The sequence below is a fragment of the Tetrao urogallus genome (assembly GCF_951394365.1).
Source record: "Tetrao urogallus genome assembly, chromosome: 1".
In the NCBI taxonomy this organism is placed as follows: domain Eukaryota; kingdom Metazoa; phylum Chordata; class Aves; order Galliformes; family Phasianidae; genus Tetrao; species Tetrao urogallus.
In genome coordinates this window covers 118,264,723-118,292,593 of record NC_136813.1, presented here as the reverse complement: position 1 = coordinate 118,292,593, position 27,871 = coordinate 118,264,723, and the positions used below count along the sequence as shown (strand labels likewise).

Sequence of the window (27,871 nt, the reverse complement as noted above, 5' to 3'; positions counted from 1 at the left end):
GAAGAGTTTGTAGCCATCCATTGCAGCGCTCCAATCATGGGAGCAATCCCACCATGTTTCTGTTATGGCAACTAGGTCATAGTTTGCCTGCTGCACAATGGCTTCCAACTCTTCTTGTTTGTTGCCCATGCTGCGTGCATTAGTGTAGACGCACCTCAGCTGAGCCCCTTGCCTCTTACCTAATCCCAGTACCACTTCCCCAGTCTGCTCTCTAGCAGGCCTGGCTTTATCCCCTTCCCCCTTCCTATCCAGTTTAAAGCTCTCTCCACAAGTCCCGCCAGCTCCTGGGCAAGTATCCGTCTCCCTTTTGGAAACAGGCAATTCCCATCAGCAGACCCCAGGCCAGGTGCTGAGTAGACCACCCCATGATCAAAGAATCCAAAATTTTTGCGCTTGCACCAGCCTAATGATCCCTTCATCTACTGTGCTTGTGACTCCATCCATACCTAAAGCAACTCACCACTCTAGATACCAGCTTCCAAATGAATATTTGAGTTATGATCTGTAAGGAACAATGAGTAGCTGGAAATGCATGTGTTCAGAAAAGAAGGAAACAATTGAGGGGGCTAAACTGGGAGAAGAAATTATCTGCAGGGCAGCAGAGTTGTAGGATAATCGAACCTCTTGTGAGACTAGAGGAAGAGATGGTAAGAAGTTGCAAAACTGCAGTGGCAGACTAGAAACACTGTTGATTTTCCTCAGTTCCCTGGACTTGAGGTAGAAGTAAGCAGGTCTGTAACCAAATCGTTTCTGAATGATCTGCAGCTGCTACTTCACTCTGCTACCTGTTTAAGAATTCAGTATGCTGTAGCTTCCAATTGCAGCATGTCAATAAAAATATGAGAATGTGTGTATTACGTTTCATACTGGTAATGAAAGATAGAAACTGTGAGCATAATTTCTGGATTATTTCAGCCTCTGGCATCGCTTTACCTTTGTGATGTATCAAAGTTGTGGAAGAAGCCTGGTACTGGGATATTCAAGTATAAAGACTGTGTAACACAATGCACTACAGTTTGGCTCCTTCTATAACCTGATATAGTTCCCAATTCTCTCAATTTAGAGCCGGAGTCAATCTCAGCCAAGCTCTTGGGATTCTGTCACCATGGAGACTGAGAGTGAGCAGAACTCTGGCTCCACCAGTGGGAGCTCCAGCTCTGGGGGAAGCACCCGTCCTCAGATATCACAGATGTCTCTGTATGAGCGGCAGGCTGTTCAGGTGAGGTGCTACTATGTGCTGGGAATAAATGTGTATCAGTGAAAGGGTGGTGAGCCCTTTTGTATGTACCTGAGTCGTCGTATCAGGGTGGGACCTTGAAGGGGTGTCTTGTTTCTGGATTTAGGATTTTTTGTGCTAGGCCTGACTTTTACTTCATTCTTTTATAAGTTACTCCACCGGCCTCTTAGATTTAATCTACTGTGATCCAATAGACTCATTTTAGCTCCATTATTCTAGAGCAAGTTGCTCAGCTTGTCACACCATTTTCTCTATACAGACTTTACCCCACTAGTGTCCAACCTTTTGGCTTGCCTCGGACCCACTGAGTGAACAGGATTTGTCTTGGGCCACATGTGCATAAGTTGCTTTGAAAGTAATGCCTCCTATTTATTTCCATAGAAACAACAACAGATACAAAAAGCACAATAATACTGTTTGATGGAATAAATTCTCAGCTACAGAACACTATTTTTCAACATAATCACTACCAGTAGCAATGCTTTTTTTGCCAGTGATGATGTGAGCCTGCATGCTGCACTCATAAAAAAAATATATATATATTCTTCAGCTGAAGGGACCCACTGTCACTGCTGCTGAAACACACCACCTGCCACCTCTGTGCTAACATACACTGTTTGGTGTCCATAATTGTTCAGCAAGCATTGGTGAATGTCAGTGGGTGCAATTTTTTCCAAATTGAATTCAGTTCCACACCATTTCTTCATACACACTTCCCCACGTCAGACAGCAACATACAATTATTTGCCATCACGTGAGTCAGCACTGTGCACTGCACAGCACTGCGCTCCCAACATCTCAGCTTCAGTTGACACAGTGTTAATAGTGTTTAGCCATTGCTAAATGTTGAGTGCGTGTCTGGGACCACTCTGTGGGGACACTGCTTTTGTAGCACGGGGTGGACTGCATTGCAGACTGTGCTGGGCTGCATGCAGCCCATGGGTTGGACATGTGTGCTTTATCCTGTATATTCATGCTGTACTGGAGCACTTGTCTGCCTGCTGAACCATGAACACTGCCAGATTCCTGGAGCTTATTAAAATTTTGCGAATGTGCTTTTCGCTATCTTAGAATATACCTGTGATTCAGTCTTTATCAATTTTGTAGCTTTAATACTTATTTTGGTGTTCTAATGTGGTGGCCTTGCTTTTTTCATGGGGGCTAGAGATTGTCTCAAGGCTGTTACTTATTTCTTCATTTATCTCTCTAATCATGTTTCAAGGACATGCTATTTTTCACAATTGGGTTTTACTCTTTCTTCAGGCTCTTCAGGCACTCCAGAGACAGCCCAATGCAGCCCAGTACTTTCATCAGTTTATGCTCCAGCAACAGCTTAACAGTGCCCAGCTTCACAGCTTGGCTGCTGTCCAGCAGGTGAGTTGCATTGGATCTGAGGAAGATGTGGAGATTCTCTGCTTGTACACTGAGGTCCTTATCTGCGATTCCCTGAACACGTTTGGGGTTAATACAAACAGCTAGTAAACTGTGAGGGTTGATGAAAAGACTCGTTTGCTTTTCAGCAAAAAAATTCACCTCACCAAATGGGAACTTGCACTTTGGAGGCATGTGACTTGCCATTCCACCTCCTTGAAATAAAAGATAGGTGGTTAAATCACCAGGGAATGTTTTAAAACAATCTTAAAGTGAACTGTGGATGGCTATTTCTCTAACAATAACTGTAGTTTTCTGTATGTGAAATTTAATGTGAGGTCCTCTGAATTTTTATTTTGAAACTATTCTGTTTTCTTTACTAGTTACTAGAAAGAAAGTTCCTAGAAAGGGGTAGATCTTATCTATCAATAAGGGTGTTTCCTTAATTGAATTTTGCTTATTGAGATGATGTATGATGCTTAATTGTTGAGCAGGTATTTTTATTTAGCAACTTTGCTCACCTGTCAGACTTTGTCAGTTGAAGATGAATTAAATGTGATGTGACAGTACAGGTCTGTCCCTCTCAGTAGCTTTGCTTCTTGGCTGTTAGTCCAAGATTTAATTGTTTTCAAATCGCTACCTGTAGTTCTATAGCATGGAGTGAATAGAGTATCGTGAGTATCATACTAAACTTTTCTGTAAAACCAACTAGACACATATAGTATACTTGCTGTGGGATCACATAGGAAAGGAAAAAAGCATTGAACACTATTTACCTTCCTCCACTAACCATATGTGCCTCAGTTTGAAATTTGTTACTTGCAGTGCTACCATTGTATTGTTAATAACTTGCATGACTAGCCCAGCAAATTGCTAATATTGGCAGGGACTATCTGGGTGTTAACAGTGGACTGGAGCATCATCAGAGTTGCAGCATGTAGCATGACAAACTGAGGCAACAACAGGATATGTACTTAATTGTGGAGGAATAAAGGTCATGCACTTTCAGCGTTTATTTCCATTGCATGTATTGTACAGGACTGAAATGGTTTGGTGAAAAGGAGGTGCCTTGCTGAGTTGCACTTGATTTGTTGAGGGGTTTGTAGTAGTTCGACTGTGCTCCAGTTCTTGAAAATGGGAGAAGATGCTGATGATGAGACTTGGTGTTTATACAAAACCAAATATTTGGACCTTTCTTTCAAGTACTCTTTTCTCTGTCAATCTTTCTTACAGGCTACTATTGCAGCTAGTAGACAGGCCAGCTCACCAAACACCAGCACCCCACAACAGACTACCACCACCCAAGCCTCTGTAAGTTATCACATATCAAAGCCTTTCTCTGCCCCCTACTCTCCTCTGCCCTTGTTCTTTCTCCTCTTTGTCTTTTAGGAAGGCAGTCAGCCAGGGAAACACAGCTTCTAAGAATGCTGGGAGTCCACAAGATACAGACAACTTTGAGGACTTGGGGTGCTGTCATAATTGGTGGGGGTTGAGGAGCCCAGAGAAGGTTTCTGAGTGGGAGAGGCCTCTTAGCTGGAAAGGTAGTCACTGATCTCTTTTTCCTGAGGCTTTGGGGATATGTTGTCATGGTTTAGAAGAGTATCAGGACTTCTTAGAAGGAGGAGTTTTGAGCAGTTTGAAAGGGACTATTCTTTGGCAGAGCTCATTGAATGAGTGGAAGTATGATTTTGTAGTGCATATTGGGAAGCTGCAATTTGTTCAGGGAATAGGTGAGTTGTTAAGGTAGATTACTTTGTTTTTGCTGGTTTGATTTTATTTTTCCTTTATTTGAGAGGCTGGAGAAAATGTATTTTTAGATCTCTTATTGAAGTTACAAACTATCAGAGATACCTGGGCTTAGCTTACAAATGAGTTTAGCATTCAGGGTTGGCTAATTTAGATTGCATAACCCATTAAGGCAAGAATTTCTTTCTTCTTGGTCCCCTGCATGATACAGGGAGAATCTGTGAAATATTGCTTCTACGCCCAGTAAGTGGATTTGTTCTTATTTCTTTTGTCCCCGTCTCTTCCTGTATGATTTGGGACTTTTCTCTGTTTTAAGATCAACCTAGCCACCACATCAGCTGCTCAGCTGATCAGTCGTTCACAGAGCGTGAGTTCTCCCACTGCCACAACTCTGACGCAGTCTGTGCTCCTTGGGAACACCACTTCACCACCTCTCAACCAGTCGCAGGCACAGATGTATCTCCGGGTAAGAGATATGTACACACAACTTGTCCTGTGTATAAACCGTGTCTTCCTAGACACTCTTGTTTCAGTTTTTGGAGCTACCAACACTTCTGGGCTAATTCCAGATTTAACTAACTCAAAATTTAAGAGTGTTGTGTTCTGAATTCAGATGGGAAAGGTCTTGTCACAGTTTGACTCTGGGCTCAGCTTAAGATGAATTTTGTATTGTGTACTGAGATACTTAAGAACCATATTTGTCTCTGCTCTGCATAGATGTTAAAGATCCCATGGCACTTCTCACTGGAGTACAAGTGTGAAATATGTTTGCTAGACTTGACTACGGCTCACAAAAATAAAACTACTTGTTCATTGTTGGAACAGATAGATAGTAAATTACTCCCTTCAGCTACTCCACACAGGGACACAAGCCAAGATTCAAGCACTTGTAGAAACATAAATCAATATGAACAAATAATCTTTTTAATCAGTTTGAAGTGCTGCTATATAAAAAACATTAGACTTCACTATTATCAATCTCAGGTTTGATTACTTACTTGGAAAATATGTTTTTTCTTTTTGTTGGCATTAGATAAAGATTGTAATCTCCTTTTCAAGTAACCCTAGTCTTGGATATGTCTTTTATCTCTGCTGGTCAACCAGTCCCAGATATACGCCTCGAAATTAAATTACATGCAAGTCTTCTAGCTAGTCCTGGACGGCCTGTGGGAGTTGACTCAGGCCCCTTTTTTTAATAGCAGATTTGTCTCCATAAGAAAATTGCTTCCACTTTCCTATTCTTGAGGGTTATATTTACTGTTACATTGCAGGGAATGCTGGGATTTTTTCCAAGCGCAACATTACAGCCCTTTGTTGCTCTCTAATCTGCTTGTGGTTCACTGTCTTTCTTTCTGTATTCTCCTCCGTTCCTTTCATTTCACATCACCTGACCCTTCCCCCAACAGCCGCAGCTGGGAAACCTGTTGCAGGTAAACCGGACCTTGGGCCGCAATGTCCCTCTTGCTTCCCAACTCATCCTGATGCCTAATGGGGCCGTGGCTGCTGTCCAGCAGGAGGTACCACCCACCCAGTCTCCTGGGGTCCATGCAGACACAGACCAGGTCAGTGACACCTCCTTCCTGGAGTCCTTCTCTTCCCCTGCACTCTGCCACCTGCTCTCTGGTCCTTTGCTCCAGCCACCAATGCTTATAAAGAAGGTTGGCTCTGTTTTATCCCCGTTCTGTGTCCCTGTAACTAGTGCAGATAAGACATGTTCTCTTGTCATCATTTCTCAATGTTTGCTTTTTGCCTCCAGAAACAGGATTCATTCCAGCTTAAAATTTCTGAGATGAGACATAACCTGAATCACATCTTCACAGTTGCTCGATTATCCTTGTGTGAAAAAAAAATTGCTAAGATCTATGTCCATTTTTTTTTTTCAGTTGGACATTCACTTTGCAAGAAAGAGTCTTTGCCAGCAGTAGTATTCCTTTGCCCAGTTGGTTTGTTGTAAAAATGCCTAAGACTGAACAGGCCACAAGTTCTTATCTCCTGCATTCACCTGCAAATGTTTCTACAGATTGCTGTGGCTTCCCATTTTCCTGGTCCTAACCCAGTCATGCTTGGGATTTCCAGTAACTTCGTATTTATCTTGTCTGAACCACTTTTTCTGGCCAAGTTAGTCCCGATCAGACGTGAAGATAACACTGCATGTGGAGGGGGAGTAAATACAGAAGATGGCAACGCCAAAATACAGAGGAAATAGAGAAAGGCTGCAGAATAGCTGCAGGCATCATAAGTGGAAAGCCTTGCATAGGAAAAGAGGCAAACGGCACAGAAGTTGAAAAGGAATTACTAGTCTTTAAAGGAGTATCAGCGCTTTTAACAACCATGTGAAAGTGGATCCTAGCAATGCAAGGGCGAGGCAGGTCTGAAGGCTACTGCATGCCTCAGAGAGAACGGTGGTGTTCTTACGCGGTGTTCAGAAAGTGCCAGAGATCTTTAACTTCCATCAGAGATGGAGCAAAAGGGAGTTAACGTTTATATATTTTCTGGGAATAGTTGCAACTGAGCTTTATCCTGCAGTGTAGGCCAGCTCTGCGTGTGAGACTTAAAGCATCAAATCAGCCTGCATCCCAGTAGAGTTTATTGCTTATGCATTCTCTTGTTCTCTACTGTTCTTAGACTTTTAGGAAGTTACATGCATAAAACAAACAGACTGTATTTTGTATGTGTTTCTAGGTTCAAAACTTGGCTGTGAGGAGCCAACAGACCTCAGCCACTAATGCCCAGCTCCAAGGCTCTGCTCAGAAGGCGGCTCTGCCAGGAAACTCCCAGGCTTCAGGCCTACCACAGGCCACAAGTACAGGCCAGACTGTGGCAGTGGCTCCAGCCTCTTCTGGCAGCATGGGCCAGTCTCTCAACTTGAGCCAAGGGGCAGCAGGCAGTAATGGTGTCTCCGGGGGTGTGGTTGCAAGTAGTGGGAGCCAGAATTCTACAGCATTGAGCCAGACAGCCTCTGCAGGTGCTGCTGGCAGCTGCCAACGGAAAGGAACAGGAGTGGTTCAGCCATTACCAGTAGCAGCTGCCCAGGCAGTGACTGTCAGCCAGGGAAGCCAAACAGAGTCAGAGAACGCAGCCACAAAGAAGGGTGAAACAGACAGTGGTGGACAGCAGACTGTGGGCATGAACCTTACCAGGACAGCTACACCAGCACCCAGCCAGACATTGATTAGCTCAGGTAAGCGGTGCTCTCTTCCTTCTCTTTGAATTACCTGGGCTTTTGTGAGAATGCCATTTGAAAGTCCAGCAGTGAAAGGTTCCCCATCATGCCCTCCAGCTTCAGTGCTCCCATGGGCTGTTCTCCTGGGATTATCCTGCTCTATTAATGACAGAAGTTGATCTCAGCCCATTCAGTCCCCACGGTCTTCGACCAATAAGCTGTCGTTTTGGAGTCATTTTACTGAATCAGACCAGTACAGTGGGTACTTGCTTTTTCTTGTTCCCAGCTGTGCTATTGGTAACCTTTATTCTCTCTTCTTGTTTGGCTCTGTGTTTGTATATAGCTACATATACACAGATTCAGCCACACTCACTGATCCAGCAGCAGCAGCAGATCCACCTGCAGAAACAGGTGGTAATCCAGCAGCAGATTGCCATTCATCACCAGCAGCAGTTCCAGCACCGCCAGTCCCAGCTCCTCCACACAGCCACCCACCTCCAGCTGGCCCAGCAACAGCAACAGTCATCATCTCTGACCCAGCAGCAGCAAGCTCAACCTCCACAGCAGCAGGCTCCACCTCAAAACCAGCAGCAGACTCAGACCCTTGTGGTGCAACCTATGTTACAGTCCCAGCCACAGTCTGTTCAGCTCCAGCATGACAGTCCTAGCCAGCCAGCCACCAAGTCACCTGTTCCAATTCAGTCAAAGTCTATGGTCACAATCAAACCACCTCAGCTTGGGCCTGCCAAAATGTCAGCAGCACAGCAGCCTCCACCACACATCCCTGTGCAGGTGGTGGGTACTCGGCAGCAGGGCTCTGGCCAAGCCCAAGCACTGGGTATAGCTCAGATTGCTGCAGCAGTACCAACTTCCCGGGGAATGCCAGCTGTGGTCCAATCTGTTTCCCAAGCCCATGCTCCTTCCCCACCTTCTTCAGCTCCAGTATCCTCGCAGGAAGCTCCTCCTCTCACTACAGGGGTGAATTTGGCACAAGTTCAAGGTACAACCCACATGGTGAAGAATCCTACCTCCTCTCCAGTTGTGGCTCAGATGCCAACAGCATTCTACATGCAGTCTCTCCAGTTGCCAGTAAGTCAAGAGAGAGAATACCGTATGGATTCTCTTTGTTCAGTCCAAGGACGCTAATTGTATTCTAGCTGTGGGTCAGTGGGATGGGAGGAATAAGAAGTTTGAATTAGGGAATATGTATGGAGACTTTACCTTTCAAGAACACAAATTCCAGCCCAGCTCTTGGGGTTACTGAGCACAAGCATTTCTCTTTCACATGATCATTCATTCAAAGACTTGCATGAAACAAATGGGGGAGACTCGGACCCTCACTGAAACAGGGTAGGTGTCCACATTACATACGAAATATCCTATTTAACAACAATTGGCCTCTTCATTGTTTCTCTCAGGAGAGAGAAGGCGGCTGTGTGGGCCATGAAGACTGAACTTCCCTCTCCCTACTAGGTGTGGATATCTCCAGGTCAGAGAAACCTTGATGTGTGGTCTCAGCCACGCAGGTAGAGCTGGCTCTAGGCCTCAGAGGATTCTCTAGCAACAGGCTATGCAGAGGTAAACAAAGATGGCTCCTGTTCCACAGGCCTCTCTCATGCTGCTCTGAATTGTCCAACTAGGACCTACCTGACTAACTCCTTGGTACACCAACACTTTCCCAGCTCAGATACCCTCAGCTGGTTGCTGTGACTGTACTTTTTAGTGGGGCTTCACTTGTATAGTCAGGGACAGAATGTGCCAGTTTGTTTCTAAACTCTGACTGCTTCTTCAGGAAGTTACCACTGGATTTGTCTGATTTTTAGAATTGGGGGGACGATTCTGCTGTCATCCAACATCTTTCCTCAACTGATCTGACAGATTTTCATTGGATAGGATCTGATGTAGTCAGAAGCTTATTTGGAAACTTCTGAGTGACTGCCATTCCATTTCTTTCTTACTGGAATAATACCTCAATGTTCTCACAGTGTCTTGGTATTATATGAATATCTCAATATATCAACTAGGATTCTAGATCTTAATCGCAGTAGTCTGACAGTGAGTCTTTTGAAGTTTGGCTTTGGCTGACAGTCATTTGAAAGTTTGGCTCTGTTCTAGACAAACACTCCTAAATAAAGACATGTACTCTGAGGGAGCTGGAGGCATTTCCAGGGTTGGAACCAGACTGGAGATAAGTACGATGGACCAGGGTCTATCTTTGCATTGCCTTCAATCTGTGTTGTTTTCTGCTTTGTGATTTTTCTCTTTGCTTACGTGTTCTACTTTGTTCATGCAGGGCAAGTCTCAGAGCTTAGCAATAAAGCGCAAGGCAGAGTCAGAGGAGGAGAAGGAGGTATCAGCCAGTGTCACTGCACTAATGCCTGCCAGGTCCTCTCCTGTGACAGATAGCCCCAAAAATGTGGAGGAAAATAATGGCCATGGAGGTGAGGTACAAAGTAGAGCTCCATCTTATGTGTGCTAATAATCTGATCTCACACTCCATGTAAATAGATTGAGCAATAGTAACGCTGACTCTTGGGCTGTTAACATTCCAGATAAATCTGATTCTGCTGCTACTGCAACCCCAAATGCCACATCAAGTGAAGGAACATCAGTCACCTCCACTTCTGTTCCCACTGCAAACCTGGCAATGGTGTCACGTCAGACAGGAGACTCCAAACCTCCACAAGCCATTGTTAAGCCCCAGATCCTCACACACATAATAGAGGGCTTTGTCATCCAGGAAGGAGCAGAGCCCTTTCCGGTAAGAATTTACTGCTGCAAGGGAAATATATCTCTTGGAAGGGTGGCAGGCATTCATCTTTCAACAGATGAACAGACTATATTTCCCCATGTTCCAACTCAGTTTTTTTAGCTTAAAACACGGAATTGAGGAAGGCAAAGGAAGCTGTTTTCATGCATGAAGCTAGGTGTCAAGAGTTGTTAGTAGAGAACAGGTTGGAGAGAGTAATATAAGAGTGATGGGAACTGTCTTCTCCAGTAGTTCCCAAAGCAATACATTCTTTAGGAATTGTAAGAAGGTTCTTCTGCCTGGGTTTTAGTGAGGGAAGGATGCACTGCATTGCATTTTGAACAAGCAGCAAGTTTAGGCAAATGAGGGGCAATAAGTCACATGGGTAGGCTATTCAAGGAAGACAGTACATGTTGAAAGAACTCTCACATCTGTGAGTCAGGAAGGAGTAATAACTTTGTTCAGTATCTTCTTCACCAGGCAGAGGGATTCTTTTGAGTCATAAGGCGTGAGGGACTTATGCCTTGAAAGGGGATGGTGGACACAGAGACTCCTTTATTGATGGGCCCAATGCTTTCTCTTCCTGCCCAGGTGGGTTGTTCTCAGCTGCTAAAAGAATCTGAGAAACCTTTGCAGGGAGGGGCTCCTTCTGGCCAGGGTGAAAACCTGTCCAGCAATTCTCCAGGAGGGAACAGTGCTTCTATGGGTGAGTTTCAGCACCAGAACACACAGGTAGTGGTACTGAAAATTTCTTATAATACTTCATTATTTACTTTATATAGTATGGACTTGTCTTTCTTCCTGCCCTCCTGCTAACTTCTTAGAGACTCAAGCTACATACCCAGGGTCTCTTTTTCTCAAGTGCCAGAAAATATTACTTGATTTTAATAAAATCTAGCACATGTTAGTAGTAAGCAGAATCTGAACTGTGATGACTTAAGGTTGTAAAGGGTATTTGGACACAGTAGAGAGTGCAGTGGTGGAGATTCCTGTGCAGACTTATAGGGTATGAGGGATATGTTATTTCTTGTTAAGTGAAAAGATACTGACAGGAGAAGTGCACAACTCTGTTCAATATCTTGGGCTCCTAATTAGTGAAGCTTCTGCCTCTCCCCAAGCTAATTGCTTTGTAGCTTCAAAAGAGTGCTTGGAGTCTGCTCTGAGAAGAGCAGCAGAATGAGGAATCTTTATATGTGATTTGTTTCAGTTCAAATAATCAAATGGTGTGCATCTCTGTGTTTCACTAGAGCTTGATAAGAAAGCAAACTTGCTGAAGTGTGAATACTGTGGGAAGTATGCCCCAGCTACCCAGTTCCGTGGCTCCAAAAGGTTTTGTTCCATGACCTGTGCTAAAAGGTAATAGCAAGACATCACTTCCTTTTCTCGTGAGTTTCAGAATTCTCTGGAATTGGGCATTTGCCCTTTTTCCAGTTAGTGTATACTATTTAAGAACATCTGATTCTCCCTTCGTGGGATGCACTGACCACACAGATCCTTTAGGACTGGATGTGTTTATGACTTGTGAGTGCTTCTAGGAGGCATATGTGGTGTTGAGTATAAACAGGATTTTTTACTTGCTCAGAAAATCAGATGGGAAGGGGGAAGTTCTTGGGCTCCAGAGAACCTCTGTTCAGTTGAACATACATTTGGCTGACTAAATTAATGCATACTGACAGCTGTCTGCTATATTGATACTAGACAAAGACACAAGGAGAAAAACCTGGGAAGACACTACAGTGGCAGAGTACTTGTTATGGGTTTTCTTTTCCATTAAGGGAATGACTTAATTGACCTTTCAGATGTTAGAGCAAGACTTTGGTATACAAATATTGCTTGTGTCAGAAGTCTGGACTGGTTTCTTCTAGGGAGAATTCTTAGAAGGAAGAACAGAATTTGTTGGTAAAGATGAGTTTCATCCCCATCTAGAGGAAGGAGAAGCAGTAATTTAGTTAATTGCTGTTTCCTAATTGCTGCTCTGCTTCTACTTATTTGAGGTACAATGTCAGCTGCAGCCATCAGTTTCGGCTGCAGAGAAAGAAGATGAAAGAACTCCAGGAAGCTAACTATGCTCGAGTGCGCCGACGGGGATCACGGCGCAGCAGCTCTGAAATTACTCGAACAAAGATCCAGGGCAAGCGTCACAGGGTAAGGCCATAGTCCTGTCTGCTTCTGTCAGAGCAGCCAATGTAAAAGTTGCTGCTGCTAGAGGCATCGGGTTCTTGTATGTAGTGGCACATTAACTGCCAAGTGGATGTTCTGACACAGTTGTTACACAGGGCACTGTAAGCTACTCCCATTGCTTGCTCATCAGCTGCAAAAGGTAGATTCACATTTGTACTTCTGTTTACTCTGTATTTACTCCAACATATGTCACAGATGTCTGAGTGAGTGTGATCAGCTGACAGGCTGATCTGCTTTTCCTGAATGGTTAGCTTTCTTTTAGAGAAATTATTTGAATCAGATTATAGAAGGATTGAATGATCTTCCTGGACTTATGCAAAGCCTTTGACATGGTCTCTCACCACATCCTTCTCTCTAAATTGGAGTGGTATGGATTTGAAGGATGGACTGTTCAGTGGATTAAGAATTGGTTGGCTGGTTGCAGCCAAAGGGTTGTGATCAATGGTTCTATGTCAGAGTGGAGGCCAGTCACAAGCAGCATTTCTCAGGGGTAGGTTTGGGACCAGTGCTCTTTAACATCTTCATCAGTGACACAGAAGATGGCATTGAGTGCACCCTCAGCAAGTTTGACACCAAGCTGAACAGTGCAGTCGATATGTTAGAGAGAAGGGAAGCCATCCACAGGGACCTGGACAGGCTGGAGAAGTGGGCCCATGAAAACCTAATGAAATTCAACTATGCTAAGTGAAAAGTGCTGCACTTGGGCCAGGGCAATCCCAGGTATTTATACAAACTGGGGGAAGAACTCCTTGAGAGTAGCCCTGCAGAGAAGGACTTGGGGGTCCTGGTAGATGAAAAGCTGGACATCAGCCAGCAGTGTGCAATTGCAGCCCAGAAGGCCAGCTGTGTTCTGGGCTGCATTAAAAGAGGAGTGGCCAGCAGGGAGAGGGAGGTGATTGTTCCCTTCTACTCAGCTCTTGTGAGGCCCCATCTGCAGTACTGCATCCAGGCCTGGGGCCCCCAGCACAAGAAAAATGTGGAATTCTTGGAACGAGTCCAGATGAGGTCCACTAAGATGATCAAAGGGCTGGAGCACCTCTGCTATGAGGAGAGGTTAAGGGAAGTGGGATTGTTTAGCTTGGAGAAAAGAAGGCTCCAGCGAGACTTCATTTGGCCTTCCAATATTTGAAGGGAGCGTATGAACAGGAGGGGATATGATGGTTTACAAGGGTGGATAGTGATAGGACAAAGGGGAATGGTTTTAAACTAAGAGAGGGGAGATTTAAGTTAAATATTAGGAAGAAGTTTTTCACTCAGAGGGTGGTGACACACTGGGACAGGTTGCCCAAGGAGGTTGTGAATGCCCCATTCCTGGAGGCATTCAAGGCCAGGCTGGATATGGCTCTGGGCAGCCTGGTCTGGTGGTTAGTGACCCTGCACACAGCAGGGGTGTTTGAAACCGGATGATCTTTGAGGTCCTTTTCAACCCAGGTCATTTTATAATTCTATTATTCAGAGCTGTCATGAGGAAGAGGAATGGACTGTGGGAGGATAGTGAGGAAAAGGAAGGGAATTGAGAATCTCCCTTTTGTGACATCAAGCTGTTGTGGCAGCTGCCCCTAGACCAACAGCCTGAAACAGCTGTCACTGTCTGGGAAAACTGCTGTTGCTCTTAGTTTCTGACTTTTACAGTTAATAAATGTGAATGTATTTGTTCTTCATTAAAGCAAAACAAAAACAGCAAAAAAAACAAACAAACAGAATGCTTATGTTTTCTTTCTTTTTCGTGGGCTTGTAGGGCCAGGAGGATTCAAGTCGAGGTTCTGATAATTCTAGCTACGATGAGGCTTTGTCCCCTACATCTCCAGGACCTCTGTCAGCAAGATCTGGCCATGGAGACAGAGACCTGGCAAACTCTAATATGGCCCCACCTACCCCAGATCTACACGGCATCAACCCTGTATTCCTGTCCAGCAATCCCAGTCGTTGGAGCGTGGAGGAAGTGTATGAGTTCATTGCATCACTGCAAGGTGAATCTATGGTCCATTCCTGCAGTTCTGTTATCCAATAGCATGGAGAAATTTGTTGACTCTCTTTTTGGAAATCTCTGAGAGTGATACGTCATGCTTTCAAACTGTATATGTTTCTGGAGTAGGTCATGCAAATGGATGAGTTGTACTCCTCTGCGAGTGAGATGGGGAATTGGGACTGTCCATGGCTGTTTCTTAGTGCTGTTTCCTTGCTTTCACAGGATGCCAGGAGATTGCCGAAGAGTTTCGGTCACAGGAAATAGATGGCCAGGCCCTGTTGCTTTTGAAGGAGGAACACCTCATGAGTGCTATGAACATCAAGCTAGGACCTGCTCTCAAGATATGTGCCAAGATCAATGTCCTCAAGGAGACCTAACAGCTCTGAAGCTAGCAGTTTCAATTTTGCTCTGACCCCAGAGCAGCTGCCAGCTTTAAGACATTCTGTTGGGGCAAGGAATGGGACAATCCCATGTGGTCCTGCATTCAAGAATGAAAAGGAATTTAACTGCCTGAAACTGCCATGCACAAGCCCATGTCTTGATCTTTGAATGGTGCTATAACAAGGGAGGAAAATTCCCACCTGGGGCCTTTGAAACTTCCTTCCTCCTTTGGATATGCCTCTTCCATATACCACATTAAGAAGAGAAGGAGACTTCCTTCTGTTTTAGCAGCCTTGTAAAGGGGAAGTGCCCTTGCCCCTTTTTGCTGAAGCAGGTTTGCTGGATCTTGGTTCTGCTGGAACCTGAGGTACAGGAAATTCCTGCCCTGCATGGTTTTGGGAGCAGCTGTGTGTGGAGTATTTAAAAAGGTCCAAGTGGCAGAGGTGGGTATACAAGAACTAAAACAAAAGGGGCTGTTTCTGTTATACCCTAGGTATTTTTTTTTAACTGTGTTTAATAGCCATTCCAGCACACATATCAAACTCAAAGGCCCATGGCATTAGGAGCTACCTTCCCTTAGCTTTACTGTCTCCGGTAAAGACACAGATTGAAGACTAGGTTTTTTGGCAGCTATTCGCTCCAGATGCCCATCTTTGAAGCAGAAGAGGATTTATCGTGACAAGGTGATGGGAAAATCTGAGTGGGAGGATGGGTTGTCTTACATTAGAAAACCCTTCACCACTAGGTGTCATGAGTGTGATAAAGTATAATTTACAGATCCAAAGCAGTCTCCAGAAGTGCCAAGGCTCTTCATATTAAAAAAAAACAAAAAACAAAATTTTGGTTTGGATTTTTTGGAATTTTGGTTTGCATTTTTTGTTAAGTTTGTTTTCTGTTCTTTTATCAGTTTGTATTATTTTTGTCTGTTTTCATTATCCTCAGGAGAGCTTACAAGACAAAGTTTAAGCTGGCAGGATTGTATCACCTGCCTCAGACTTTTTTAAATTGATGTTGTAAAACAAATACTTCTCTTCCCCAGTATATATATATATATATATATATATATATATATGTATAAAAACACTCTAACAACTGATTTTTGATTTTTTTTTTTTAATACAATTTCTTCCTAAGGGGTACAGTGATGTTTAGAGGATAATCCCCTGCCACTCAGCTCTCACAGGTTTTGTAAAGACCAAGTTCTGAATTTTTTTAGCATTTGCCAAAGATGAAAATGTGCAGTTCTCTTCCAGAAGCACCTTCACTTTTAAAAAAGCAAAATGAAAACAAAAAACAAACTCTGGAAGAAATTATACAAAGCATGAAGAGGTAAGTGTCCCCTACAGCTGAATACCTGAAAGCAAGACTTTTTCCTAGGCCGTTTGTCTCAGCTGTTTTATTTTCAGAAGTTTCACATGCATACTTGAGTAAAACATGAGACTGTTCTATGTGGAAGGCACCTACTGTTGCAGGAGTTTTGTGGCATGGGTGGAAGCTTAATGGCACAAGAAACCATCAGAGATCTCTATAACAGTCTCTGTATTGACCCACCTCATAAGAAGGGGGGGAGATTCTAAAGTGTAATATCAACTTTCCAGTTCTAACTGAAGTGTTGAGTCTGAATTTATTCTTGATATCTTCATTCCTATGAGAGAAGGATTCTAAGCCTTCTTGAATCAAAATAGACCCAAAGGAAGCCACCAATTCTTGCACCTTGAAAACACTCTTCAGTCCAATGAAAGTTGAGGGGACAAAAAAGGCAGAGGTGAGCACCTCTAATGGCAAAGGAGGGCAGCCTTTAAACTATTTTATTAGCAGGCTGGGTATGGCAAAACTTGTTTACTTTGGCTTTTGACAGGGTAGGCAGGTAGTATTTGCTGCTTTTGAAGCCTAGATTAACTTCAGTCACATTTAAAGGTTTCACTTCTTCATGTTACATTCAGTGTTCTTAATAAAAATGGTTCAGGTTTTAAAGGTCTGGCCACTTTTTAAACTGTCTGAACCTGACTATTCCTGTCAGTCAGACCTTTGAGAAGCAACAACTTTGATTTTCATTCTTACAGAAGAATATAGGGAACTTTTCTCCTTTGTGCATATGCCTGAACTTTGAAAAGTGTGCATATTCTGCCCTTTCAAGGCCCTACACTAATGGAAGAGAGTCCTGGTAGAAGTATGAAGATACTGCATAATAAGGACCCTTGGATAAGAAGGGTGGTCTAGCACCAAAGAAAGCTGTTAAGTTACATCAGCACAACACTACAGCAGGGTGTCTGGTCATTTTATTTTTGAAAGTTGTTTTGTACAAAAAACAAGTTACCTTAAATACCACCATGAAAAAACAGTACCAGCTGGCTTCATGACTTCATTTTTTCCCATGTTATGAGAAAGACTGAGACCGTAACTTCTGCTCTGACTTTTGGTGTTTGCCCACTCATCCCCCAGCAAGAAAACAGGGTCATCTCTTTGCCCCTACTGTCATTGGTTATACTGCTTTGTCAGTATAAAAACCCACAAACCTTATCTGTACCATGCCATTAGCAGTATTCAGCAGTCTGTGCCCTCAAGATCAAAGACTGTTTTCTTCCCATTCTGCCATATTGTAGACGGGAGTGAGGAGCTAGACTAAGCAAAAAGCAATTAAGAATCAAAGTACTATGCTCCTAAAGGTTCAAATTAAGTCTTGTAACTCAGCTGTACCTGCTTTTCCCAAGTGCCCAAGTGGAAGGCTCTCTTGCTCCAAGCAGTATTCAAGTACCATCTGCACAGGGCAAGTGTCTTAAGACTGGTGTACATCATGTTGAAGGGGACAGCAACTGGGGTCACTCTCAACACATTTCTGAGTGTGTTAGCATTCTTACTCTTTTTAATAAGAATTGTAGTAGCTTCCCAGGAAAACATTTCGCCAAATAAGGAAGCTTCAGAAAGCATGAGATCACAATTCTGACCATGTCTGAGCTGTGTAGGCATAAAGCTTCAAGTAAGGCTTCTTAAAGAACTCAAGTGATAGCTGTCTTCAATTTTCTGATTTTGCCTTGATGTCACTTACACATTCAGAAAGCATTCCCTTCATCTAGGAGACCATAATTTTTTTTTTTTTTTTTTTTGCTCTTCTGTGATGGAGACGACAGTATTTTGACTGAATTCAAAAGTAGTGAAACAGCATTTAACTCGGTTCTTTTTAGCATTGCCCCTCTCTTGTCTGAGAGGATGGCATGCATCCTTTTACACCTCTTGAAGGAAACAGGTGTCTACTTTTCAACACATTGGCATTAGAAAAAAGACTAGAGGGGTGCTAATGCCTCTTCCAACTCCAGTGAGTCCAGCATAGAGCTTTTCATGCAGGTTATGCTGACAAAGACTGTGTGCAACAGCGCAGGTGCTAGAAAAGCCAAAAATGCATTTAAAGGAAAAAAAAAAAAGTGGCTAACAGATTCTGTAAATCCTAGGAAAAAAAAATACATTAAAAGACCCCTCTGCTATAGTCTCAGTTTTTTAAATGGAGACTTCCCTTTCTGCATGCATTCACAGCCCTTTCTTCCTCTCAGTGAAGAAACTCCCTTTCCTTCTCAGTGCTGATCATTCACATTGTTTTCTTGCTGTCGATTATCAACTCTCAGCACTTGCTCCCCATAGCTTTGCTGCTTTACTGCATTTTTTTGGGGAAAAAACAAAAAAACAGAACAGCATTACAGCAATGAGGCATGCCACTGGGGACCAGTGCTGTTCACACCTAGAGGCATCCATGAGACTTGACACACCAGACAGGCAAAGCGTATCATGTAAAGAAAAATCAGAAGAGAGAAGAACTGGCTGGGGGGAAATGGGGAGAAGTGTTGAAAGCCTATCACATTGGTAGCAAGTGGTCATCCCGTTCCTCTGACTCATCACCCAGCTGGTCATCACCCACACCACGGTATGTAGCTGGTACATTTCGAGGCTTAGATCGGCAGACAAAGTCACAGCCATCCTACAAGCACAAGTTGTTACATTAGAATCAGACTGTATGCAGAATCAGCAGCCACACAAAGCAAAACATATTCAGTTTTGCTACACAAACATGTCTACCCCAGTGCTATCTGAGGGCAAGTCCACAGAACCTAGGCTGATAAGAGGAGCATACAAAGGGATATCCTAGCTTATCCTGAAACTTAAGTCAGGTCTGGAGTAGAATGTGGTACTGATTAAGTGCAGCAACACACATTCAGAGAATAAACAACACTACTTAAGGTGATCAAGCAAGGGTTTCACATAATCAGGCCTGAACATTCCTACCTGAAAAGTCTTAATCATAATGAGCAGTAGGGAACCAGCTGCATCAAGGAATTAAAAACAGTGTTCCCCTTACCTAGAATAAGATAGATATCTTCTTTTCCCACAGGGTACACTGTGGCAGGTCTATCCAAGAAACAGTCTATGAAGACAGTGCAGGTGCCTTTTTATTATGTCTTAACACGTGGGCTTAGATTGGGAATATAAAAGGATTTCCACTCACCGCCACCAAATTGCCCAAATCTTGCCAGAAGGCAAAGTGAGGGAACTGCTCCATGCCCTTTGCTCCCACTATAAGGCGCTGGTAGAGAAACCCACCAATGATATAGACTGCAATTACTGAGGAAAACCTAGAGGGCAGAATTAGAAATCAGAACAGCAAAATTATACAAGTAGTCTCTTATAACCCAGTTATACTTGCCTCAGTTTGGCACCGGAGCAAGTAGCTGAACATCACCTAAGAAAAGAGTTGAAGAAAGACCATACCAGAAAAGGTCAAAAATATATAGATCTGCTAGAAAAATTTTTCAGGACAACTGCGTGAAGTAGATCTCCAAAGCACAAAGACAGAAAATGAGAAGTCAAAACTCCTAGTCTGAATTTCCAACTGTGGCAAAGAGCTGTTGTACAATTCCAGGAAGTCACACATTCCATGTTTAAGTGCACTGATCTGTAAGCTATGAAGGGAACAAAGCAGCTCTGCAGCATTATGCCTTAACCTAGAATTTGTCTACAAAGCTTGGAGCCACAGTAACAATCTAACAGTGACTGAATACAATTATCTAGACTAGTATAACATCTTCCAACAACTCACGTGATTAGTAGAATGGAGCCAGTGCTGAGGTGAGAATCCTCAGCTGGACAAGCCACACTGCTGTCCATCTCAAAGAGGTAGAAACAGTCCTGCTCCTTTTCCCTCTCTTCTGAAATAATGCTGAATGAACTCTGCAATTTGGGAAAAGTTATGTGAAAATACACCCAGGCTTATACTAAACTTCACCAGAAGATAGTTTTAGCTCTATTGGTACAGGGGAACAACCCATAGAGAATGTAAGAAAACATTACTGCACCCTCAAGGCCTTTCTGCTTACAAACAAGCTTTGTCTGACAGCCTCCTGTTCCTGTCCTACCTCATATTGTCACTCACCGCTGTAATTCCTCGCTTGCAAGAAATCATTATCACAGCTCTTCTCTTCTCACCACTGCAGTGCCTACCATATGAATCACCTCCTTTATAAATCAGCATGATCCAGTCACCTGTGAAGAGAGAAAGAATATAGGCTGCAAATCCAGACCAGGAGGCAAAAGCTAGATAAGTAGTAAGAGAGATATTGAGTAGTCTTACTTCCATTGAAGACCTGGGTTTCATTGATTCTTCCTATTACTGTAGTCTTTCCAGACTGCCTATCCATTTGTACTACGCCAGCAAAATCATGCAAGCTGCTGTTGACCTCTCTGCATACCCTGAAATGGTAGGCATAGTTTTCAGTTGTGCCAATCTCCACAGTCGTGTTAAATCTGCAGCAGAGAGAGAATAGAAGACAAGCAAACAGAATTACAATGAGTTGAGTTCAAAGCAATTGACACTCAAGACCTGGGAAGCCAGGTCACAGCTTATGCTAACGACAGAGCCCACCCTAAAGCCTGGCCCTAAATTCTTCCACCCAATTGACCCATTAGGTGTAAACACTGTGCACTGGACCCTAAGGTCCACAGCAAGTCAATACTGCTTGTATCATACCTTATTTGACTCAGTGGTTCTAGTTTCTTCAGCAGGGCTTTTTCCATTTGTGACTCAGTACTCTCATCACCAACCACATCACAGCTCTTCTCAGTCAGCGGTTCAGCTCCCACACCAACTGCAAGGGCCATAAAGACTACCAGCACAGCAGAGGTATGGGAATGTGATGACATCCTGGATACATATCACAAAGAACACATGGGATTAACCATCTCAGCCCTCTACAAACTAACTACATGAAGGCACTTACTGACCATTCCCTCAATCTAGACTACAAATAGAAGTAAAAAACCTATGAACACCTCTCAGTTCTCAACAGACACTACAATCTCTTATACTGAAAAACAAACCAGGCCTCTTTGGGATTCTTTTACGAATTTTGACTTAGAACCACAAAAAGTTTTGCTGCTGAGCATGTTAACCAATTTTGATTCAGCCAAAACAGAGCCTAGCAGGCTGAATGCTGGTGTAAGTATTAGGCACAAGCTACTGTTCAGTATCACATCCTACTGAGAAGCCAGTCAGCAAATAATTTACCAGGCCTCTAATCAAGTCTCTCTGCAGCTTTTGTGTAAAGAGCTTGCAGTGAAGAGCCACTGTGACTTGTCAGGCTCTGTCTGCTCAAGCTCCTTAATCCTAATAATTACGTTATCCTCCAGGACTACTTCAGCTGAGAATCTGAAAGCATTCAGTAGCACTCAGCTGCAACACCACAGAACAGTTTTCATGAACTGAAAAAGGAAATCGAAACATCCTATGATTAATCCAAGAGAAGGGGAGTAACAAAGACAAGTGGGCATGGGGGCAATGGGTTGACAGTTGGACTAGATGATCTTATTAGTCTTTTCCAGTCTTAATGATTCCATGAAGTCTTGAACTTTCAGCCTTCAGGCTTATGCTAAAATAGCACGTAAATCACTCTGCAACTGCACCAGGACAGATTTCCCCTTTGCTTCTCCTAGTGAGGATGTCAGTTCCAGATGCTGGGAACAAACGAACCACAGTTTCATAAGTACCTCACTGCAACTAGACTGGCAGGCTATTTGGTGGAACGTCATCTTTGCCTCTCAGCTCATCCTGTCAAGCAACATCTTCTGAGCTACTTGTTATCACCATGGAGATAAACATGAGTATGGAGAGGCTAGATACATTCAAAGGTTGGATACACCACACTGCTAAGGCCCAGGACACAAGAACTCGTGATTCTCTCCTCACGAGACAAAAGAAGAACTCGCTACTAGAACACACTTCCTCGGGCAACCTCTCCGCAAACGCCTCCTTTGCACAGACGCAGGAGGAAGAAACCGCACGGCATTGCTGTCGGCTTCTGCCAGCTAGCCACCGCACAGGCTGACGAACCAGGCCTGAGTGGCAGCTGCCCGGAACCACCTGCTCACAGCTGGGCAGAGTCAGCCCGGGGCAGCCCGCCACCTCGTCCCCGCCGCCCCGTGCCCACTGCGTAAGTACGCAGTAGAAAGCCGGGCTCGCTTTCCGCCACACCTACCTGCTGCCGCGCACGGTCCTCTCCGTCCGCACCACGGCTCGACAGAGAAGCGGGAGCTGCTCAGGGACAGGCCACGGTCGGCGGGCAGGGGCAGAGCCCAAGGGCCATTGCGACGGCCATGTCCGCCTCACTACCCTCGCCCGCCCCATGAACCGGAAATAGGAAGAGCATGACAAAAACTAATGCGCCGTGCCGCGCCGCCCAAGAAAATCTCGGCCGTAGGCATGCCTATAGCCTCTCTTTAGCCAATCAGAAGCGGAGACAGAAAGGGGCGGCTTTCAAACCCCGCCCCAGCCTATAAGTGGAGCTATTGCGGAGCCCGCCTTCTTTCTCCATCCAATAGTCGAGAGGGAAAGGTTCCGACGTTACTACCCCCTTCGCTTCCCTTCTCACGGATGTAGAACAAGTCTGCCTGGTAGTACCCTGCGGTTACCCTCTGCGGCGGGAAAGCGCGGCTGGAGGCGGGAATGGCTCGTCCGACGGTAGCGAAGCACGCATGGTGGGCCGTCACGAGGCCGTGTCGCGGGGTGCGCGTAGTGAGCCGCCTGGGTCCGGGTGGGCGGTACTCGGCGGGTTCGCCCTATAGCAGCTCTCATCCTTTGGAGCTGAACGTCTTCAACGTTCTTCATATGGGCTGTGCTTCTGAATAAGAGCGTCTCCTACAGCCTCTGCATGTTCTGTGTCACTGTAGAGGAGTTCCAGCTGCTCACGGGTGAGGTTGGTCCTGAATGCGATTAATAAAGCTTTACTTGATCTGAGACTGGCCTACTTAAGTGACGTTTACCCCAACTGCGATGGTGACAGCCCAATTTCTAGTGCTCTGTGTTTTAATTTTTTAGAAGAGGTGGGATAACTGGGCCTTGTGTGTCTTTTAGTAAGAAGGAAATGCAGGTTCTAATGACTGTAAGCATGCTAAAGAAGTCACTGGTTTGGGAGCAGACTTTTGTGTGATATACTTGTTGAGCAGAGAAGAACTGGGCAGGAGCATTGCATGTGTCCTGGAAAGCTGATTGATTGAGTCTGACAGCTTGTACCATACTGCTGACTCTACCGGGAGCGTGGCACAGGCATCTGCATAAGCTGCGTGAAATTTATTTACACGCACAGTTAGCTATTAACTGTGTTGTCTGTGTATCTGTCAGTTTTCTGTGTCCAAACTAAGGACTCTACTGCTGATATTTGAGCGAAAATTTAAAAAAAAAAAAAATATCAAACAGAGCTCTTAATTGTTTCCCACCAACCTTCACTTTTCCACAGGTAACATCTTCCTTTTCCTAATTCCTTTTCAACTGTTGGTCATGGCCTTCCCTCCTTAGTGTGGGTATTTAAGCAGTATCTGAATTTTGTTGATTTCTTTCCAGCCACACTTTATGTTCCCAGCTAAGCTCTCAAAATGACTATAGCAGTTTTTTCCCTTATTGAGTTTGACAACCATTCCTACACTTGTCTAATTTCCACTGAAATCGTTCAGGAAAGACATCCCTTCTCCTGTGTTGCTCTGATGTCTGAAAGACCGAGGTTGACTGGGACCCTTGGAGGTTACCTGGTCACTCTACTGAGGCAAGGGCCACCTAGAGTGGGTACACTAGGTATCCAAGTGGCTTTTGAAGATCTCCAAAAAGGAGACCCCACTGTATCTCTGCCTGTGCTCCATCACTCCCACATCTCAGAAGTGCTTTCCAGTGTTCAGAGGGAACCTCTTGTGCTCCAGTTTGTGCCAGTTGCCTCTGATCATGGCACTGGGCACCATTGAGAAGAGTCTGGCTCCATTTTCTCTGTACCTTCTTCTCAGGTGTTTATATACAGTTATGAGATCCTTCTGAGCCTTTTCTTTACCAGCCTGAACAGTCCCAGCTCTCTCACTCTCTCATCATGTGTGAGATGCTTCTTAGTCATAGTGCTCAGTGGTCCTTTGCTGGACTCTCTTCACTAGCTCAATTTCTTTCTTGTTACTGATGCTGTTGAGAAGCTGACTGTTGGGGATCTTGAGAGATAGCAGCTGTCAGTGCCTGCCTGTTTCTCAAGCATGTTTGTACTGGGTGTTGAATATAGAAGAAGATTTCTGTAAGTGTCCCAAAGCTCACAAGACTTTTTTTTTCAAACCTGTGCTGTACACCTCTATTGAAAACTGACTCTAAAAACTGAGCTAACATTGTAATAGGCATTTGAACAAGGAACTCTGGGCTAGTGGTGTGTTTAAGTATCAGAAGGATAAACAATTAGTATCCTTTAACCAGGGATGTCACAAAACCAGCAGATCATGAGAAAGATGTTAATCAGGATGGTTTGAGGATGTTGCCAACTTGGCAAGAAAACTCAAGGTCTGTGTATGCTCAGCTGAACTACCTTCATTATAATGTTAAAAGTCACACTCACAGATTGAAAAGACCCCTGCCCAGGTGCATGCACAGTAGAGGAAGTATACAGTCAACAATATTATTATTATATAAAAAATTACTAACCAGTCATCACAAGGAGGATCGGCTGGAAAAATTATTAGCTTTGCGAGTTTTGTGTATAACTATAGTGGAGGTAGTTCTGTTTGGTGTGTTTGATTTGTGGGAAACCATCCAGCATCTAGGCTTGCACAAATCTGGAATAAATAAAGAATGTCTCTCCTGAATGTGTGATTACTGACCTCGCACATCAAGCTGTTAATCTGTTTTTTGAACAACACCTCTGCTTCCCTTTTGACAGCACTTGGGCTTCTGTCCCAGTGGTCTTTTTAGTTTTGTACTGTACCTATCCATCTGCTTCTGTCTTGAGAGGGAGCACTTCAGACCTGCACACTCTCACAATTACTGCTGCAATGCAATTAAGGCCTGTTGCATTGGCAAGCAATGAGCATGAATTTTGCAAGTAATAATCTCTTCCACTCAGTGCTGTTTTTAAGATATCCCTTGTCAGCGTCAGAAATGTTCTATCTCCAACACTCCCCATATTGGTATAAATTGAGTTATTTTGCACAACTTTCCAACTTTACATTTTTTGTCTTCTGAATGTAGCCTCAAGTTTCCTGTTTCACAGGCACTCAGCACTTAGCAGCCTGATTGAAACATCTTGTCATGCACTCTTTGCTTTGCTGTGTGGGAAAGCAGATTGGAGACTTCTTCAGCAGAAGCAAGTGTGGAAATAATCTTTATTGTCAAATTCTCCCCTACTACTTCTCAAAAAGACAAAACTAGACAGGAAAGGAGAGGTAAGGAAGCTGGGTTTTACTTCTAGCAAAAGTGAGATCTAATGAAAACATTAAAGCGGATGAGTCAGTGACCTGGTGAATGTTCCCCTCCCTCCCTTCCTACTTTCACTACTCCTCTCCCTTCATTCCTCACTCTGTCAAGCCCCTTTCAGTGTCTACTATTGAGCATTTAATCCCCTTTCTTAAGAAGAGGCTTGCACTTTTGAAGTTGTCAGCAGCAGTAAGAAATTGTCATCAATAACTCTTTGAATGGCAGATTAGATATGAGTAATAAATTAGAGGCATTTACTAATTAGAAATCAGAGACAGAAGAGGTCTATGAGATCGTCTAGTCTTTCTCTGTTGTGTGTTTGTGTAATTCTTCTGATAAGCTTCTTCCTGCGTTGTCTCTCTTCTAGTTTTACATACTTCCCAATAAGCCATTTTCCAGCTTGAAACAGTCCTGTAGGATAGTTTATTATCAGGAAGATTTTGTTAGTGCTTTCCTTACATTTCTGCTCCATTCTCTCTGTTTAGGCCTAGCAAATGTCACACTGAACAATTTCTCTTAGTTGAGAAATCTCACCTTGGAAGAGTGAGGTATTTTGCATTGATGGTCATTTTTTAAATAAACGTTTCCTTCTCCTGAGCTGATTGCTTTTCCTGTAAATGTTTATGTGTTTAAGCAAACTACTAGCTGACCTTAGCTATTTTTTCAGAGCTGTTACAGCAAAGAGGACTCTTTGGGATAGTAGATGTGTGTGCTCTGCTCAGAATATTTGTGTATATATGTGGTTGGCACAGAACCCCCGGAGTTTGTATCCAACAATCTCACTCCATTGACTTGGGAGGCAATCTTGTGTTTGCAGATGCTTTCATCAGAAAACACATCTTCAAATGCATCAGAAAATGCAGGGGCATCATTTAATTCTCCACTGTTTGTGTTCATCCCAATCCTGCTAGAGATGGGAATTTCAGGATGCTGCGTTGGGATGTTTGCAGTTTTCCTTTTAATACTCCTCCTATCCAAATTGCTTAGGCATTTTTTTTTTGTGTGTGTGCGTTAAAATCAAGAGCCTGAAAGAGCTGATATTTTAACAGAATTTCTATGCCTATTATTTATTTCTCAGCTCTCTTCTGCATGCAGGAAGTCCCTAAGGAGAGCAGTTTAAGTAACTTTCTTTAGAAGACCTTTGTTTTCAAAACATGCTCCACTCCTCCATCTCCCTGCCCCCATCACTTTTGAGAGATGTGCTCTCAGGTTTTTATTTCTGTTTTCAAATGCACTAAATCATCTCTGTGACCAGTATCATAGGTGTATCACAGGTACATTGATCAGTCCTCTGGTCAACCAGCTGGTATTGTCTCACATGGGCTCTCCAAAAATGAGTAGCTATACTAGCTGTGTCCTTTCTGGCTGTTGGAGAGCCTGAAATATTCTACACTACACCAAAATACAAGTCCTGTGATCACTTAAAACAGTGTTAGACTGTGTGACATGCTTGTAGTAACAGCGAGTTACCAGGTTTGTGCCATACGACGGGGTTCTTGTTTCTCCCATCCTCTACTCCCCCTGGTTTCACATAGATACATTGCCCCCATACTGACACAGGTACCAGCTGAGGGAATTTATCTGGGACAGTGCAGTGACATTCTTAGGATGGTTCTAGAAGACTTGAATTATAAAATGCTAGCAACTTTCAGTTTTTTAACCAAATCTAAACTCCCTGACCTAAATATAGTGGGTTACAATGCTTGCAGATGAATGCTGTTATATCACAGTAATCATATCAGAGCTCTGATAGAACTAAATGGGATATATATATATATATTTGTACTAGCAAGCTATAACATTGGATATTTACATTAAATATCCACCAGGAAACCTCTCCTTATGCTTTGGGAATCTCTTCCACAGTTCCCCAAATGACAACGTGCAAATATGTCTGGGTGCTCCACTCAGATATCCTTCCTCTTTTCAAGCTCATCTCATAGGTACTTTGCTCTCAGTTTTCTACAAGGGCTTCTTCATATGGTACTCCCAATGGTTGAGAACCAAGAAGAAACTCGTGAACCTGTCTTAGGAAGAGGGAATGCAAGTAATAATAGTCTTGATTTATGAATTTTTTTATTTCACTTCCCTGAGTTGATCATTGCAACTCAAGGGAGGCTCAAATTAAGGTTGAACACTTCAGTATAAATTTGCCTCCTTCACTTTCTTTTTTTTTTCCCCACAAAATTATTTAATGGTATAGTTTTTTTTGTTTTGTTTTAAAAACTGAAGAGAACTCTCCCACTGCTCTGGTTTGTAGAGGTGCTCTGAGATTTTTAGTGCTAATTTGCTGAATAAGTTTTTTTCTTTTTTTTTGTAGTTGCTTTGAA

The 27,871-nt window shown here is 43.6% G+C and overlaps 2 protein-coding genes across 3 annotated transcripts; one reads left to right on the top strand and one right to left on the bottom strand.

Annotated features, from left to right (window-relative positions):
• Window positions 1-1,105: 1,105 nt before the first annotated feature.
• On the top strand, window positions 1,106-14,793 carry PHC1 (polyhomeotic homolog 1; the record flags this gene model as incomplete). Of its 2 annotated transcripts, none has more annotated exons than XM_079549695.1 (14): window positions 1,106-1,219; window positions 2,501-2,611; window positions 3,842-3,919; window positions 4,671-4,820; window positions 5,761-5,916; window positions 7,037-7,535; window positions 7,861-8,531; window positions 9,811-9,958; window positions 10,070-10,278; window positions 10,858-10,972; window positions 11,514-11,622; window positions 12,261-12,411; window positions 14,186-14,417; window positions 14,639-14,793. In XM_079549695.1, 14 exons carry the CDS (start codon window positions 1,106-1,108, stop codon window positions 14,791-14,793), a joined length of 2,898 nt encoding a protein of 965 aa, XP_079405821.1. The 2 variants fall into 2 exon arrangements, with proteins under 2 accessions (XP_079405821.1, XP_079405820.1); XM_079549694.1 differs by having other exon boundaries at window positions 7,861-8,606.
• Window positions 14,794-18,641: 3,848 nt separating this feature from the next.
• Window positions 18,642-22,460, bottom strand: M6PR (mannose-6-phosphate receptor, cation dependent; the record flags this gene model as incomplete). Its single annotated transcript, XM_079549696.1, has 7 exons — window positions 18,642-18,764; window positions 19,290-19,416; window positions 19,881-20,011; window positions 20,214-20,323; window positions 20,412-20,584; window positions 20,808-20,981; window positions 22,312-22,460. 7 exons carry the CDS (start codon window positions 22,458-22,460, stop codon window positions 18,642-18,644), a joined length of 987 nt encoding a protein of 328 aa, XP_079405822.1.
• Window positions 22,461-27,871: the final 5,411 nt, after the last annotated feature.